This window comes from Tachypleus tridentatus, chromosome 10, assembly GCF_004210375.1.
Source record: "Tachypleus tridentatus isolate NWPU-2018 chromosome 10, ASM421037v1, whole genome shotgun sequence".
NCBI classification, from domain to species: Eukaryota; Metazoa; Arthropoda; class Merostomata; order Xiphosura; family Limulidae; genus Tachypleus; species Tachypleus tridentatus.
Genome location: NC_134834.1, coordinates 73,111,901 through 73,131,261, shown reverse-complemented (window position 1 = coordinate 73,131,261; position 19,361 = coordinate 73,111,901). Strand labels below are relative to the sequence as shown.

At 35.1% G+C, this 19,361-nt stretch overlaps 1 protein-coding gene across 1 annotated transcript in view; it reads left to right on the top strand.

Annotated features, from left to right (window-relative positions):
• The window catches only part of LOC143229561 (serine/threonine-protein phosphatase 2B catalytic subunit 2-like), a 117,878-nt gene that overhangs the window by 81,355 nt on the left and 17,162 nt on the right, over positions 1–19,361 (top strand). The window contains 2 exon segments of the mRNA XM_076462073.1: positions 5,255–5,400; positions 17,531–17,670. Of these exon segments, the coding sequence (XP_076318188.1) occupies positions 5,255–5,400; positions 17,531–17,670 (286 nt within the window).

The window sequence follows — 19,361 nt, the reverse complement described above, 5'->3', positions numbered from 1 at the left end:
AATATCAAAAGTGGATACCCACAGGTCAGTTAAGTGTGCTGAGAAAAACTTTTTGCGATTTTAGCATACACCAATATATTCTTTAAAGTATCGTGTTCATCGCTGGCAAAAGTTCCAACAGAGTTTATGTGTATTATCGAGACCGCATTATTCAGAGCAACGTTTCTCAACCTTTTCGATATCATGGACCTAAACTGTTGGGGTACAAGGAAAACTATTACGATTCATGTTTGAATATTCTGCCAGTTTTTGGGGTGTGAAATTCCACAGATCTGCAAGGCGGATGTGGCAAGTCAATGGTTGAAAAGCTGATTTAGAGAACAAATGGCACTTTATATGTTTTTTTTTTTTTTTTTTTGCATTCGTTAATGTGCTGACATGTTATTGTAGATACCTATCTATTTGGGGCCAGGATGGCAAGGTGGTTAAGGCACTTGACTCGCAATCCGAGGGTCGCGGGTTCGAATCAGCATCACGCCAAACATCCTCGCTCTTTCAGCCGTGGGGACGTTATAATGTGACGCCCAATCCCACTATTCGTCAGTAAAAGAATAGCTCAAGAGTTGGCAGTAGGTGGTGATGACTAGCTGCCTTCCCTCTAGTCTTACGCTGTTAAATTAGGGACTGTTAGCGCAGATAGCCCTCGTATAGCTTTGCGCGAAATTCAAACCAAACCCTCGTGTAGCTTTGCGCGAAAATTGAAAAAACAAGCAAACCTGTCTATTTGGTTTGCAGCGAATAATGTATATTTTGAGAGTGTCATATCGTTGTGGGTATATATTATGTCTGGAGGATACATCTGAGCTTTTACCAAACAAAAGATGTTTTAAATTCCGCCATATGACGGTGTCCTCCTTATTGGAAAATGTGGTGTGTTACGATATTCATACGTTGTCTATTTCTATCATGAATCATAATAGGGTTCGACCAGAAATTTAACAAAAACTCTACTAGAACAAATGGGTAAAAACCGTCTCAAGAATCAGAGTTGTTCTTGAAAAAATACTTAATACCTTCCATTTTAATAGCTAAGGCTGTTAAAATATTGATAATAACAAAAAAGAGGTTTATTTTCTGATTGTTAGTCAAATTCAAGATCCATCTATTTGTTTTTCATATCATTGTTGCTTCCATTAAGAAGAAACAAAAAAGGTCATGTATACTGCGCCAATATGTATGCACAGCAAGTGAAGAAACGCCTTCGAAGGTTTTGGGGCTATTTTTAAGTCGATTCTTGAAAATCAAAATTTCAACCCTATAAAATTTCCCAAGTTCTTCGATACCAACATAAGCTCTTCGATGCCATTTAAACATTATTATAATGGTCGGAAATGCTTTGTTTTATTAGAGTAAACAAGGGGTATCCAGCCGTATTATTACTGATGATAGTTTTATAAATCTTTACAGGAAAATCGGCTACGAATGCTTTACTAAAACCTGAGCAATAGTAATGAATTCAATACTGAATAATATGTCATACAGTAGTTTTAAAATTACTTCAAGCACCTACGTTTTTCTCCCTAAAGAATTTCTTAGTTTTTCACTTTCCACTATTGAAAAATAAAAAAAAAATTCGGTGTTTTACTAAATGCACATTAATTGTAAAATAACTTGTGCAACTTATAGCGCATTAATTTGAAACTGTCACGTTGTGGATTTATCATTTCTCAGGTTCGCTGGTGCACTTTGTTTCTACGTGCTTTTCGGTAACTATTTCAATTAGTTTTCAAACAGTAGACGATTACTATGGTAGATTTCTCTGCTCTTGTGTGTGAGGGGTGATTTATTCTATTGACTTACACCTCCCATCCAGTGGCACAGCGGGATGTCTGCGGATTCGTACCGTTAGAAACCAGATTTTGATACCCGTGGTGGGCAGAGCACAGATGGCCCGTTGTGTAGCTTTGTGCTTAATTGTAATCAATCAATCAGTCAATCAATCAACTGATTTTCGTACGTAACACGAAACCTCAGACACAGAACCACTTGGTTCAGTAAATAACGGTTGGATGGGAAAAACGCCAGTCCAGCAATAAACTGTTGAAAAACGTTAACATTCAACTGAATGTATCTGTACATATGTAGCTTAAATGAATAGAAGAAACGTAAAAACAATATAATAAAAATTATTAATTTAAAAAGGGGAAAAGAGATCTTCAATAAACCGTTCACAACAAGTTTAATCAAAATGCAAAGATTATATTTTCAAACCTACAACTAGAGACTCTACTAAAAAATCAAACCAGACTAGAAATATTGTGTCTACATTGTTTTCTCAAGCTACAAATCCTTATTTTGACTCAATTAAAATTGATGAGTATTGTAGATGCGTAATCAAAATAAGGATTTGTTTACTTTTATTTCTTTCTAGTTGGAGGTTTAAAAATATAACCTTTGCAAAACGATTGAAGTTGTGTCTAATTTTTGATGATCCGTATTTCCTTTCTTAAATTAACAGTTTTTAATTATTTTGTACAACGTTTATAACCACAATATTGTGATTGAGTAAAACTATATATGTAAGTCTTAATACATAAACGAATCCATATCGAATGTAATAAAATAAATGGAAATAACTTAGCTTCCTAGTTATCATATCTTTAGTATTTTAATAACTTTCCTTGTCAGTAAAATGAAACCATGTTTAAAATAAGTTTTTGTTTTTAAAACCTGGTGAATATGTTAAACCTTTTAAGAATGTAGAAGTGGCATATTATTGGACGAATAACTTGTTTAAATACTTATTCATAAAACAATAATATAATTGTCTCGTTTTAAGTACGTTTATCGTAATGTAAATTTGTTGTGTTCTGAAATAGTTCATTAAAGTAGGCTAAAACCGATTTTATGACCTATTTAAAATAAATCTTGAAAACAAAGGGAGATTGTGTACATATTTTAAGAGTTTTTGAAAGAAAAACCTCCCATTGGTAGTGAGATGTATTAAATATGAGATGTGATTTAACTATCTTAGAGGCTGTATTTTTAAATGTTCAGAGAGGAATACAATAATTTTAATGATATAAAACTACCAAGAAACTACTAGGGGTTCTGACTTAATTGGTTCTTCCTCAGTTTTATACGATTATTGTTATTAAAAAAACGTACCTTTATGCGTTACAGCACAATCCACATAAGAAGTGAGTGAATTTATCTACTCCGCATTAAATGTAGCAGAAAATCACTGAATGGAGCACATTTAGACTGGATTTAAAACGCACCACTTAAAGACTGAGTAGTTAGAATTCTGTGAATCTGCATAGTTTTAAGGTTAAAAAATAATTCACAATTATTTTTTAAGTAAATCAAACAGATATTTGAGTTGATCTAGTTGAAACCAGCTTGGTGTCCATTGCTATCTGTGCCAGTCTGCCATTGGATTGGATTGGTTTGTTTGTTTTGAATTTTGCGCAAAACTGCACAAGGGCTATCTGCGCTAGCCGTCCCTAATTTAGCAGCGTAAGACTAGAAGGAAGGCAGCTGGTCATCACCACCCACCGTCAACTCTTGGGCTACTTTTTTACCAACGAATAGTGAGATTGACCGTAACATTATAACGCCCCCATGGCTGAAAGGGCGAGCATGTTTGGTGTGACGGAGATTTAAACCCGCGACCTTCAGATTACGGGGAATCCCAAAACTCTCACAGCAGAGCGTTGTAAATCACTAACGAGCTTCGAAACAACAACGCAAACCAATCTGAATCAACAGTCTTGTTTTTGTTACGATATAAAACTCTTACAACCTCTCCTCTCGAAAAAACAAAACAACACCATAAAGCATTACGACAAAGCTGGAGTTAGTTTTTCTGATATTGTTCACAAGATAATAAACAAAATTTTAAGTTGATGAAGTCTCAGGTCAAAAAATAAAACTTTCAACCGAACGGGCTCGTTTCATGACGAAGATGACCAAAGAAACTAGCGTCGCAACAGTCCATGTCAAGTGTCCTGATGCAGCTCAAAGGAATTTATGCGTTTAGCCTGCATGAACATGGTTTTGGAAGTCAACTCATGTACGATGGAAAGCCTAAGAAAGTTTCCTGCGATGTTTGATCAATATTTTCTTCAAAAAGTTTGTTACTATGGGAATTGTGAAGTCAAGCCGTAATACGTCTTCTTAGCGATAACGTTAAACTAAATCAACGATAGAGGGAGTAATGTTAAAAAACATTAAGCGATCTGAAGCATCGTTCTTATGAATCACATTGAACTCTCAGTACATACATTTGTGAGTTTTAATAATTCGCTTACATTAGAATATCCCTCATAGTTTGTATTATGTAATAAAAATATTTAAGATGTAGTGTAAAACGATAAAAAAAACAACAATAACCCGAGCCCTTTCGAAAGGCGAATCTTTCTTATTCAGGTGCAAACTGGAAATAGTGGATGAGGGTATATTTAGAGTTTAGTGACGTCAAAAAAAGGTATTATTGGCTCCCAGAAAGTTTTCTTGAATATATTTTTCAGTATACTGTTGTTAATTGTATTTCATTTCTTGTGTAATACGGCTGGAAAGAAGAGCGTAATGTTAAAGAATTACTTTTTTCATGTAGTGTGAACTCTCAGCGTTTATCCCTGGTGTTAATAATACGTACTATTTATTTATGATACTTTTCAATGCCTGTCTTTGTAAATTGATTTGCTTTACATTTCTTTTTCATTATTTTACATTAAAAATACTGAGTATACTTTGATAGATCGTTTAGGCAGAGTATTCATGATGAAACTTTGGAGAATGGACGGCAAATGCCTGTTGTGGAGACACAAGTGTAGAGGACGACGTTTCGAAAGTCTTCCGCTTTTCGTCTTCAGGACATTGAGTATAGTTTTCTTGGCCATTCGTAAAGCAAAACATATCTAACACCTTTTTTTACATAACACATTCTTTTTTAGCCGTATTGCAACAGAAATAAGATAGAGTTAACGACAGTACATTAAAAAAATATACAAAAGCACTTCATGACGTCACTCAACTTCTTTTAATATATATAGCTTATTCTGTTCACTACCATTCCCAGTTTACCCCAGAAGAAGCTATAGCTTTAGGGTTTAATGTTTATGTCGGAAACACGTAGGTCCATGAAATCTAATGTTCGTTTGTATGTGTGTGTTTTGTTGACTGGATAACAATGTCAATATACACCTCGCTGATCTCTCATTTAGTTGACCTCTTAGTGTGTTTTTTTAAACAAATATAAATCGTTAAAGTTTGATGACTTGCAGGTTTATCGTGTATGCGTTTTTTACAGGCAAAATCAAGTATTCGGAGAGAGTCTACGATGCTAGCATGGCGGCATTTGATTGTTTACCTTTAGCAGCACTTATGAACCAACAGTTTCTTTGTGTTCACGGTGGCCTGTCACCAGAAATCCACACGCTAGAAGACATTAAAAAGGTATGTATAGTGTTATACATACTATATTCAGTACTATAGAAAAAGGACTCGTGAGTCTGTCCCACCATAGCTTCAGAATCCTTCCAAATTAGCCTATAGTAACCAGTGAGGTGGTAATGCATTTGTAGTAGCTTAATTTGTTATAAAGCGGCGCAGATAGCCTAGCTGCTTTGTGCCATAAAACACTAAATCAATCAATCAATTGTTATAAAGCTTTTCCTAGTTAGCAGAGCCGAGAGTTCGAAACCAACTTGTTTGAAATTTCACTTATTCTAACTTCACAGAATTGTGTGCGACATTAGAAACTACAACAAAATAAACATCGTTTGGCTTTTTGAATATGTTCTTTTAGCTAACAAGATACAGCACTGTGATGAAGAGTAGATATTCGCATATTAATTAGGTAGGTGTATTTGGATGGTGTTTCAGTGTAGTTTTGGTTCTTACACCGTTCATTATTACTGTTGTCGGCCGGTAGTTTTGGTTCTTCCACCGTTCATTATTACTGTTGTCGGCCGGTAGTTTTGGTTCTTCCACCGTTCTTTATTACTGTTGTCGGCCGGTAGTTTTCGTTCTTCCACCGTTCTTTATTACTGTTGTCGGCCGGTAGTTTTGGTTCTTTCACCGTTCTTTATTACTGTTGTCGGCCGGTAGTTTTGGTTCTTACACCGTTCATTATTACTGTTGTCGGCCGGTAGTTTTGGTTCTTACACCGTTCATTATTACTGTTGTCGGCCGGTAGTTTTGGTTCTTACACCGTTCTTTATTACTGTTGTCGGCCGGTAGTTTTGGTTCTTACACCGTTCTTTATTACTGTTGTCGGCCGGTAGTTTTGGTTCTTACACCGTTCATTATTACCGGTAGTTTTGGTTCTTACACCGTTCATTATTACGGTAGTTTTCGTTCTTCCACCGTTCTTTATTACTGTTGTCGGCGGTAGTTTTCGTTCTTCCACCGTTCTTTATTACTGTTGTCGGCCGGTAGTTTTGGTTCTTTCACCGTTCTTTATTACTGTTGTCGGCCGGTAGTTTTGGTTCTTACACCGTTCATTATTACTGTTGTCGGCCGGTAGTTTTGGTTCTTACACCGTTCATTATTACTGTTGTCGGCCGGTAGTTTTGGTTCTTACACCGTTCTTTATTACTGTTGTCGGCCGGTAGTTTTGGTTCTTACACCGTTCATTATTAGTGTTGTCGGCCGGTAGTTTTGGTTCTTACACCGTTCTTTATTACTGTTGTCGGCCGGTAGTTTTGGTTCTTACACCGTTCATTATTATTGTTGTCGGCCGGTAGTTTTGGTTCTTACACCGTTCATTATTACTGTTGTCGGCCGGTAGTTTTGGTTCTTACACCGTTCATTATTACTGTTGTCGGCCGCTAGTTTTGGTTTTTCTGCTATTCGCTATCAGAATCGTCAGTTAGTAGCTGAGGTGTGACATTATGCAGTTGTTGTTGATTAATAGGTTATCCTGCTGCTAAAGAAGTTAATATTAATACGTGGTCCGTCTCAGTCAGTCTTTTTCTGAGTGAAGCACGTTTGAGAAAGAAACTAATTTAGTTTCTTTAATATGAGATATACTCAGAAGTTTCTAAATGAACTTAAGAAATGGTAATATTTAGTTAATGACCATTTATAATATAGAGTATAGCAGTCATTAAGTTCTGTATAATTATCATCACTTATCAAATTATAAAGGACGACATGAAGTATTTCTTATCCACATTTTTTTATAAAATGTTTTATCAGACTTAACAGATTGATAAAAAAGTTTTAATTGAGCGCAGGGTTATTGCCAATCTGAAACAAAAGGTTTGTATTGAGCATGAGGTTATTATCAGTCTGAAAAGGTTTGTATTGAGTGTAGGATTATTGTCAATCCGAAATAAAGGGGTAAAAAACAAAGAAACAGAATGTTACGAAGTATATATTTATAATTGTAAATGCGTGCAGAAATTTATTGCACTATAGTGGACAAATAAAAAGACCTCAAGTGAAGAGGCCAAGAACACGGTTCTGTTGGAACTGCTGGTTAAATTAACCAGCAAAATTTAAGATGTATGAGAAGTGGAAAGGTTCGATATTACTTACACTAGGCCTGGCATGGCCAGGTTGGTTAAGACGTTCGACTGGTAATCTGAGAGTCACGAGTTCGAATCGCAGTCGCACCAAACATGCTCGCCCTTTCAGCCGTGAGGGCGTTATAATGTGAAGGTCAATCCCACTATTCGTAGGTAAAAGAGTGGCCCAAGAGTTGGCGGTGGATGGTGATGACTAGCTGCCCTCTTCTAGTCTTACACTACTAAATTAGGGAAGGCTAGCGCAGATAGCCCTTGAGGAGCTTTGTGCGAAATTCAAAAACAGTTACTTGCGCTAACGCATTAGAATCAACATACAGGAGGGTGATTATTTAACAAGATTAATTAGCGAATAAAAAATGGGATATGAACATCTTTATATAATATAAATTCATGAAACAACAACGTGTGAGAGTAACGTTAACAAAGTTCATGCTTTTTGGTATCCAAATAAATTACTTAATTTTTTAAAGTAAACTAATGGGTTCGCATTAAATGATGCTTCGAAGTTCCCCTTCAAAACATTGTGACAGGTTAAAATATACACGTGGCCGCATTTAATATATTTAACTGAATTCATAGTTTGTAGAAACGACTGTACAAGTTAAACAAATGATAGCAAGCTGCGACGATTTACCCTTCACGCCCTTGTGACTACGATGGACGTTTTTCCTTTATGACGATCATGGACGTAGCGTTAATACTTGTAATTTAATAACAGCTAACCCGAGTAGAAGCATGAGAGATAGGCCCATTAACCATATTACACTTACTTGCAAATAGTTTTTCGGTTCTATAAGATAGGCAGTACAATGTTGCTTTTTTTTTCTGAAACACGAGCGAGTCGTCTCCATTAGATACCTACAGTTTGTTTAACATAACTTGGATCTTAGAGCAGTAGAGACCGCTCTGATAACATTTGTATGGTTTTAAGTATTAATGAATTCTGAAGTAGAGTCGGTCCAAGTTTTTTTTTATTTGTTGTTGAAATTTGTTGAGGTACTGGATCTGTGTAATATTGAGAATAAACAATTGTTCGTGTTCTTTTACGGGAACAGTCAAGTTGTAGATATTATTCTACAGAGAGAATAGTTTTTTAAGGAGAGTAGCAGAGCTGTTTCCGTTATTTTATGGTGAAGCTGTTTCTGTTGTTTTTGTAAGGAACAGTATAGCCGTTCCTGTTATATTATAAAGAACAGTGGAGCCGTTCCTGTTATATTATAAAGAACAGTGGAGCCGTTCCTGTTATATTATAAAGAACAGTAGAGCCGTGCCTGTTATATTATAGAGAACAGTAGAGCCGTGCCTGTTATATTATAGAGAACAGTACAGCCGTTCCTGTTATATTATAAACAACAGTAGAGCCGTGCCTGTTATATTATAGACAACAGTACAGCCGTTCCTGTTATATTATAGAGAACAGTGAAGCCGTTCCTGTTATATTATAAAGAACAGTAGAGCCGTTCCTGTTATATTATAGAGAACAGTACAGCCGTTCCTGTTATATTATAGAGAACAGTACAGCCGTTCCTGTTATATTATAGAGAACAGTACAGCCGTTCCTGTTATATTATAGAGAACAGTACAGCCGTTCCTGTTATATTATAGAGAACAGTACAGCCGTTCCTGTTATATTATAGAGAACAGTAGAGCGGTTCCTGTTATATTATAAAGAACAGTAGAGCCGTGCCTGTTATATTATAAAGAACAGTAGAGCCGTGCCTGTTATATTATAGAGAACAGTACAGCCGTTCCTGTTATATTATAGAGAACAGTAGAGCGGTTCCTGTTATATTATAGAGAACAGTAGAGCCGTTCCTGTTATATTATAGAGAACAGTACAGCCGTTCCTGTTATATTATAGAGAACAGTACAGCCGTTCCTGTTATATTATAGAGAGCGGTACAGCTGCTCCTCTTATTTCTGTAGGGAACAGTAGAGCCGTTCCTGTTATATTATAGATATAGATAACAGTAGAGCCGTTCCTGTTATATTATAGAGAACAGTAGAGCCGTTCCTGTTATATTATAGAGAACAGTAGAGCCGTTCCTGTTATATTATAGAGAACAGTAGAGCCGTTCCTGTTATATTATAGAGAACAGTAGAGCCGTTCCTGTTATATTATAGAGAACAGTACAGCCGTTTCTGTTATATTATAGAGATCGGTACAGCCGTTCCTGTTATATTATAGAGATCGGTACAGCCGTTCCTGTTATATTATAGAGATCGGTACAGCTGCTCCTCGTATTTCTGTAGGAAACAGTAGAGCTGCTCTTGTTGTGATTATATTTTTGTACAGAATAATAGGATTGTTCATACTATTTTATAGTGAGTAACAAAGTTGTTCTAGTTGTTTTAAATATAACAGTATTAATGTTTCTGATATTTTAATGTTACATGAGAAGGATTTATTGAATGCGGTTTGTTAGTATTAAACGTAAGTGATTTTTGTTTCTAGTGTTCGTGTGATAGCCTTGACGAAATTACACCATTAGTTGTGTAATTTTGCCGCTTCCATTTAATAGTTTGATGGTATTCACTAGCTAGACTAGATTAACATTTAGCCAACGCGCTATCAACATAAATCTGCTGGGTGTAGAAGACTAGATCTGTCATCTTGTGTGGCAGGAAATATATCTATATTCGTTAATGACGAGACATTGCTCTAGGTTGTGTCAGTAAAACTGGTATTCGCATCAAACGAGGTACTCTCATAATAGCCAAAGGGGTAGAAAATGAAAGTTTGGAAAAGGAAGTTATTAAAGTGATATTAACTTGACCCCAAAATATTAAAACATTTTCTGTAGCATAAATATTTGTTAATTCTATACACTGAACCTGCACTTCATCCTCTGCTGTTTTTGGTTTTTTTTGACGCAGTTTTTACATGATGTTCCGAGTGAAGTCATTTGTATGTAGACATGGTGATGGAACACTTTCCTCACATGTAAACCCTGATACAAATAGACTGTTTTGTTTTTGAAGGATTTATCAATAATTAGTTGCGAGAAAAGAGTCGTAATATTTCATCCTACATTGTTTCCATTAGGAAAGTAATTTGGTAAAATTATCTTAAAATAGTAAAACGATATAAACAGATTCGATAGAAATAATGATTTTCGATGCAAAGAAGATATGTCATACAAAGGTATTTTTATGCATTTGTGTTGAAATGGCATTGACTCAATAATTAATCAATAAAACAGCATTCTATGGGTCATCGAAGTAGTATGGTAGATAGCACGTGCTGCTAGTTAACATCCTGACTTGGAATTAGCTCTAATAGTGGATGATAAATCTAAATGGCCTTAAGATGCGACACGTCTTAACGGATATCCTGTGAGATTTAACTTTTCTGTACTGCGCGTTTTTACATTGTAACTTCAGACAATACAATTTAGCTGATTGTCGTGGAAGTGATGGAAAATACTGGAAAGACTGGGAAATAGATTAATTATCTTCCAAACCTATGATTAAGGCAACTGAAGTCAAGTTAACAACTGACTCGAGCTAAAATACGTAAGTTGCCACACACACCGCAGAAGTCCAATCACATAAAGTAAGTTGGATATATGCAAGAATTTTTATATTTTTATTGGGAATAGCAGTTTTCTTACATATTTTTTAGAAATTTGTCGTTCAGAAAATACGAGAAAATTGTATATCTCAACTATGGTTTTCTGTTGAAGAAAACGAATTAATACAAAAGTTTCCTTATTTGTAGTAGAATTAGTAATAAAACTTTATCAGTTGTAATGAGAGAACCTAAATGGTAGAAACTGGTAATCACTTCGAAAGATTAACTTTGGATTTTAAAAAAGGTGGAACTCTCTTTTGTAATCTACTTTGTAATAGCAACGTGGTTCATTCAGGAGAACGGGAACACTGAGGTCTTAAGTTTTTAAGAGACGCAACGCTGTTCCAAACTATTCTGCCCCAGTTTATTTCAGTAGCTGGGAAGAAAGAGCGAGTTATTACAAGAGACGTAATAAACACGCCAGTTGTACGCCCCCCACTTTTGTGATAAAAATCACGTAAACTGCAGAATTTTTCCACATTTTTCTTGATTTGTGTGTTTCGAATTCTAAGTTGGAGCGTGTCAGATATGTTTTTAGCTTCATACAAGTCATTGCCCAAGAGCTCTTTTTGTTCAATACCAAAAAGGGTCATCAGAGAAACAGATCATAACACAGAACTAGGAAATAAAGTGGACTAAAAAATAAAACTTCACTAGATGGAGTAAGATAGTTGATGCAGTAGATGTAGAGAGAGTGAATTGTACTAGACGTGTTATTACCTCACTAACTGAAGTGGGGTGTGAATAGTGCAAGGTAAAATTACCACATTATCTCCCTAATTGGAGAGATAAAGAGTGAGTTATACGTGAAACGTTTTATTTCTTCATTAATTGAAGAAAGACGATTATATGTGAAACATGTTATCACTAATTAAAGATGGTAAGGAATTATACAAGAATCCCATAACTTATTAGTTAACGCTTTCGCTGCCACCAGTAATATCAATACTAACCATTAAGTATAAACAAAATTAAACGTTCAAGAGGTGCCAAGGGGCACTCGCGGTATCTCAAACTTGTATTCTACAAGAGAAACTTGATTTGAAACACAGTATTTGTGACCCACTTGTGTCTATGTGAGAGAAAGACGTTATCACTTTACTAGTTAAAAAACAACCAAAAAACATTATTACCTCATTAGTTGAAAAGAAAGTAAATCTATTTAAGTAACACATCATTCACTCACTAGTAAGAGAGAAACATAATATTATATCACTGGCTGAAGAGAGAAATAGTGAATATTTAAAAAAAAAAAATTAGGTGACGGAAGTAGAAGAACGTATGAGGTATAGGAAAGTGGTCTGAGTTATGAACCTACTTCATGTTGTATGTGTCACAGCAATTTAAGAAGTTTCTGTACACAAAGCGAATTCGTGAGGTGTTACCAGACAGAATCTGGATTGTCAACACCAGGACATTTTGAGGTGTTACCAGACAGAATCTGGATTGTCAACACCAGCACTTGTTGAGGTGTTACCAGACAGAATCTGGATTGTCAACACCAGGACTTGTTGCACGTATTTGTATGATGCGATTAGTGAGGATCTGACTTGTTAATACCAAGATTTGTTGCACATCCGGAAGATGGGCGTAGTTTTCTTCCAACCGAGGAAAAAGAAAGGTTCATCATCAGTGAATATGTTGACACCCATCAGTATTGACATTCTTTGTAAATTAAGCTAATAAAAAGAAATACGTAGGTTTTACTCGTAGTTTAATAAAATTGTGGTTGGTAATTCAAAACTACACAAATTTTTTTTGAAATCTTAGCTTTCGAACAGTTGACAGCTTTTCGTCAGAGTCTTAAAACAAATAGAAGAAGCGATGAACGTAAGATGACATTTGGAAAAAGTAGCATACTGTTGTTAGTATTATGGTGGTGATTTATAACAGTAATAAAATTATGTTTCGTATTAAATAAAAAATATAACCAACAAACTAAAAACGTTATCGAAAAAAAAAAACGCAATTCTCGAGTTGGATTTATAGAATTTCTGTATTCACTTCTCTGGTCAGCTTGCTCAGGGACAAGGTTCAGAATTGTTATTCACTTCTCTGGTCAGCTTGCTCAGGGACAAGGTTCAGAATCGTTATTCACTTCTCTGGTCAGCTTGCTCAGGGACAAGGTTCAGAATCGTTATTCACTTCTCTGGTCAGCTTGCTCAGGGACAAGGTTCAGAATCGTTATTCACTTCTCTGATCAGCTTGCTCAGTGACGAGGTTTAGAATCGTTATTCACTTCTCTGATCAGCTTGCTCAGTGACGAGGTTTAGAATCGTTATTCACTTCTCTGGTCAGCTTGCTCAGGGACAAGGTTCAGAATCGTTATTCACTTCTCTGGTCAGCTTGCTCAGTGACGAGGTTTAGAATCGTTATTCACTTCTCTGGTCAGCTTGCTCAGGCATAAGGTTCAGAATCGCTATAGCCAGGAAGTCTGTAGCTTACTCTTGTTACTATAGGTTTCTTGGACTACACAAAGTGAAGAGTCAAATAGATGAGCTCTTTTCCTGTTTTTAAACACTTCAGTATTGATAATCTCTTATATCGATGGTGTTTATTAATACAGGCACTGACTGTTTGATTTGTTTCACAAACTTATTGTTTACAGAATTTACATCAGGGGAAACCATAACAGTTTTTACCGTTGAGTTAATTCGCTGCAATTATGGTTTATTCGTCGTCGTGAAAGTTTTGGAACAGAGAAGTGTTTTATATCGACCTGCATGTTTCACAACGTGGTCGATGAAAGCAACTGAAACTTATGAATCCGGTGGTGTGTAAGAATAGGTTAACATGCTTGTTCTCGTGCAGAAAATTTCGTGCACAATACAAACATTCTAGGCTTAGTTGTGGCAACCTGAGGACAAGTCCAAAAATTATACGCTGAAATGTACCAGGACGAAGTTCAGAAGTTCAAAGTCCAAACGTAGTCTGCAGACACTACTGATTATACGACGTATTTGGCGTAATCGTTTACATCAAACCAAAAACTTAAAACGGTCATCATCTGTCATTTGTTAGTTTAAGGTCAACCAAATGTACTGAATACGAGATTTCAGTCTATATATCTTTATTTCTTAATTCACAACACCCAAGTAGTAAATGAAATCAGACTTTAGAGAGATTAAAAGCTACTATTTTCTTTCTATATACCTCCATGGATAAGTTCCGTTCATTTCAACGGGTTTCTTATCAAAGGTTTCAATGACGATGTTTGCGTATACTGGTTTCATCTTTGTACCTAGAGTAGGCTATTTGTTTTGGAGATAAACTTCGCTGATGAATTCAAAGTAATTACCTGAAAAAAAAAGGAGAATCGTAAACAAAATATTTAATGCTCATGTTCGAACAATTCGTACAGTTGATGAAAGAAGGGTTAAATGATTTCACATCTCCTGTTATTAACAGGATCTTTGTGAAGTACAACAAAAATATTAAGTTATTTTTCCCAAACGTTATTTTGATATGGATGTGGAAGAAGACAGTTTACCGTGGTCTGTAACTTTTTGTTTAAGGTTGTCTCCATTGTACAACACTTCACCATTGTCTGTAACTTTTTGTTTAAGGTTGTTCTCCATTGTACGACAGTTCACCATTGTCTGTAACTTTTTGTTTAAGGTTGTCTGTATTATACGACAGTTTATCATTGTCTGTAACTTTTTGTTTAAGGTTTTCTGTATTATACGACAGTTTACCATTGTCTGTAACTTTTTGTTTAAGGTTGTCTGTATTGTACGACAGTTCACCATTGTCTGCAACTTGTGTTTAAGGTTGTCTGTATTGTATTCTGTAGCAGTTTCCCCAAAAATGTCGTTGTCGTCCCTGAAGCTCACTGTCCAATTATTTTTTATTGCACATCTCCCATTAAGAAATACTGAAGCCGGCAGACAAAACCACAGTAATGCCACGGATCTGGACGTACTAAAACGATCTGCTACTTGGGTTGTTTTCATCATTTGGCCGGTTCTAAAGGCTTAAGACTTGGAACGTTATGGGTCACTAGGGAAGACTTTCCAAAATCAGTTCTGTTCCTCATACATAAAATATAATAAATAAACTGAAAGAGAGGTAATATAGGAAAAGTTGCTTCGCATCAAACAGAATATTCTCAGTAAATTAAGGATGAAATAGCAGAAGAAAGGTGATAATTTTCAATTCGATTTATCGTATCATTGGGTAGAATATAAGACTGGGTTCTAATGTATCTTTTGTTAAACACTGGATAAGAATATTACGTGAATTAACTGCTTTAGTTTAAAATCGTTATATCTAACAAAATTAAAAAAAAAACGACAAAAGTTTCTTTGTATATATTTAGTATACGTTCTATTTCTAAACCAAATGTTTGACGTTATTATTTTCACATTGGTGATAAGACCGATTCCGTCAGTGCAATTTGAATTCTTTTTCACTCTGTCAGTTTACTAAATATGAAATCAACCACATAAACACGTAGTTTTTATTTGGTTTTGTTCTTTATCACAGAAATAACGATGTAGTTGCAATGTTCCGTGATACGTCATGATTCAAACCACATTTTCCCTTGTTTTAGAAAGTCTTCCATACGACCATAATAGTGTAATGGTTTTAGTGATTGTTTCTTTGTGTATAGAATATGCCTTTTCTATGTGGTATCTCAACTTTCTGTTGTGGTATTCTCATAGAAAGTAGAATGCACAGTTACGCTTTTTGTTTAGGTGTTTCGGATTGGAAAATGGGAATTTAACTCTTTTTCGCACCAGGTTCGTTTTGAACAATTCAGTATAGAATTCATGTCTGTTAAAGCTAAAGCACGAAAGACCGTAAGTACGTATAACGAGTTGTAATAATAGGCCTGACTAACTACTGAAAGGAAGGAAGAGAAACATTGTTTTCAGACACACATCTAAAAAAAAATACTGAGTATAATCTATAAAACTAATCTGTTCAGAATAAACTTGAGCGTTTTTCTTAATTTCACAAGTTCTAGTTATTGTACATGTCTATATGAGAACGCTCTGGGAAGAACGTACTAATCGTCTAAATCGGTGATTAGGTACACTAGGAATGGCGATATTGTTGGTCTGATTAGGGCTGTTCAAGGAACATAACGAGGCTTAGCATTTGGAATTTTTTAAGAGTTATATTCACGAAAAAAAAATCGATTTCCCGAAATGAAGTATTAAAATTAAACATTACGTGAGCTTTGTGTTACGTACGTTGGGAAGTTTTGTTTGTTTGTTTGTTTGTTTGTTTTGGAATTTCGCGCAAAGCTACACGAGAGCTATCTGCGCTAGCCGTTCTTAATTTAGCAGTGTAAGACTAGAGAGAAAGCAGCTAGTCATCACCACCCACCGCCAACTCTTGGAATACTCTTTTACCAACGAATAGTGGGATTGACCGACACATTATACGTTCCCACGGCTGAAAGGGCGAGCATGTTTGGTGCGATCGGGATTCTAATCTGCACCCCTCAGATTACGAGTCGAACGCCTTAACCCACCGAGCCATTCCGGGCCTACGTTAGGAAGTAAGATAAACGGTAAATTTACTTCCACACTTTTCGTGCTCAGGAATTCACACCCAGTGTCGTCGTGTTCTAAGAAACAGTTTCCATAACAGTAACAATGTCAATTAACGTAAGTAAACTGACAATTAAAGTAAATGCTTTTAGTCTGTAAAAAGGATGTAATCTGTTCTTCAGTGAAAACACCGGAGAGAAATATAGTGTATTAAAAATATATATAAACGATCCAATGGGTCAGTGGTATATTTTACAGACTAAAAGCTAAAATGCTAAAATCCAAGGTTCTAGTCCCTATGGTGTACAGAGTGCATATAACTATTTTGCAGCCTTACACTAAAACAACAACAGTATCATATAATTATCTGTACTAAGATTGCCACATAAAGTGTAATGTTTGAACTGCTACAAGGATTTAAACTTCTGTTTTAACTGTTTGACATTGTTGTCTTTGTTCAGAAACTCAGTATTGTAAAGTGGTTACAATAGTTATACACCATACATTCAAAATGCAAGACATTACCTTAATGGAAAAAGTTGCAAAATTACCTTCTTTTTAATGACATTAGTGGAACATGTTTTGTTTTTAAGGATTAAAGAGAAAAGAAATTACTATTAAAATCATGTGAAGGAGAGATACAAGAGTAAGCAACACACTTCAGTTCGTTGATGTATCAAATCCAACTTACAGAAGGATATGTGAAAAGTGCATAACTAATTAGATATTGATATTTGGAAATTCATTCAAGTGTACTAAGCATTTGACTTTCAGTATTTTTGTTTGACATGTATTCATTTCTTTGCTACATGGGTAAAAGATCTGTAATAGGACCATTCTTTCTCTTTGATTTTTTTTTTTTTTTGCATGACCGATTCACAAATTTTTAAGAAAAAATTTTCTGTATTGTTTTTAAAGGACTCGGGAGAGATTTCTTAAGCGCTCTGCTGTTATATTTTAATCTTTCCTCCTGGTAGCTGGACAGGTTCAAGGAGCCTCCAGCCTTTGGTCCCATGTGTGATCTCTTGTGGTCTGATCCACTGGAAGATTTTGGCAGTGAGAAAAATGCAGAACACTTCAGTCACAACAGTGTCAGAGGTTGCTCATATTTTTATAGGTGAGTCTTTTTCACAGTCAGAGTACCGTTAATATTTATTACCCATATATTTTGAAAGAGTGATACTTTAACTTAAAGATTGCTAAAGGCAAATTGTATTTATGTGTTTCCCTCAAGTAAAATAACATATTCGATGTCTTTTTCTGAAGCAGAGAGTATTTCAGATGATACTGGTTTGAATCAGATGTAATTAGTTCATACAGATATAATGTGAATTATCCATAAATAATAATGGATTACACATGCAGTGAAATGAAGCTTCCGTAGTAATAACGAGACTTAACACAACCAGTGGTTGAGATATACATCTATAATATTGTGAATTTGTAAGGAGATTGCCTTTGAGACGCATCAGTGATAATAGTGAATTATGTTTTAGAATTCGTTTATAGAACTTTTAAAATTTAAACTGTACTGATAGACCCACCAGTTTTCATTATCATTAATATATATTTACATACACAGGTTGTCAAAAAATGAATGTACCAAAAGTAAAATTGAATAATTTTGTTGTTATTTTAAATAACAACAAAACCTGAGTATAAAGAGTAGTAGTTTTAATTTTAATAATGAATCAACTTCTACATGTCTTTCATCATTCACTATAATTAATCTAATTCTGAATTAAAATTCTGAAAAAACAGTTTCCATCATAGTAGTAGGGATGGATGTAATGGTATCAGGAAACAGATGTTTCAGTTCTTCAGGTCTTTTGGTTTCTTATGGTAAACTTTAGTTTCCAAAAAGCCCCGGAAATGAAAAAATAAAGAGGTTAAGTCGGACGAATGAGTTTGATAGGTCCTTTCTTACCTATGTAACACTCTTGGAAAGTTTGGTTTATAAACAGTTTGAGGAAAGTGGAATGGCGCTCCAACCAGTTAGAAGTTCTTTCTAAAAAGCCAAGAATAAAGAACTATTGTAGCACGTGTAACAGATCGTTCGTTAAAGAAACAAGAACAAAACGAACTATTATTACAAGAACTTACAAAACTACTACTTGTTTTCTTATTAATTTATCTTAAATAGCAATAAAGTTAATTAACTTTATTTTTGATATGTTCATTTTGAGACACCCTATATATCTTATAATTATCGGCGTTTTAAGAAGTCGTCAATAACGTAACATGTTATAGTGTTTCTACATTACGTTTGCTGACCGACAGCGAACATGATATTAGGTTTCCAAATTATCTTTCATTCATCTTGCGTTGAAACCAATTATCCAGAAATAAAAGCTGTAATCAGAAAGTATATAAGTTACCTTTCCACTGCTGATATACAGAAGAAATGGCTCATACCACCATGTCGCCAAAATTGAGAGGCATTGAAGGCACGTGTTAGATATCAGGTGGATCATACTTCCAACGATTATTGAGAATACAAATTATGTATTAGTTGAATCATATTTGCACGTAGCAGTACGAACCCAAATAAATTACGCATCAGTCGAGGGAATAGGGTGGGAAAAGTAAGTGGTAAAAACCACTTTCAAGGGCATGATGTCACGTATTCCTGTGAGGCTCCATCCAGAAGTTTCCTTCGTTAAACACCTCCACCAGATAATAACTGTTGTATTTTTGGACAAGATTCAGAAGGAAAACAGTCATATGGAGTTAAAATAAACAGGAAACTCTAATTATGAACTAGAGTTCTGTTAGCCAAGTACTATTAATATTATAAGAAATTTCTCA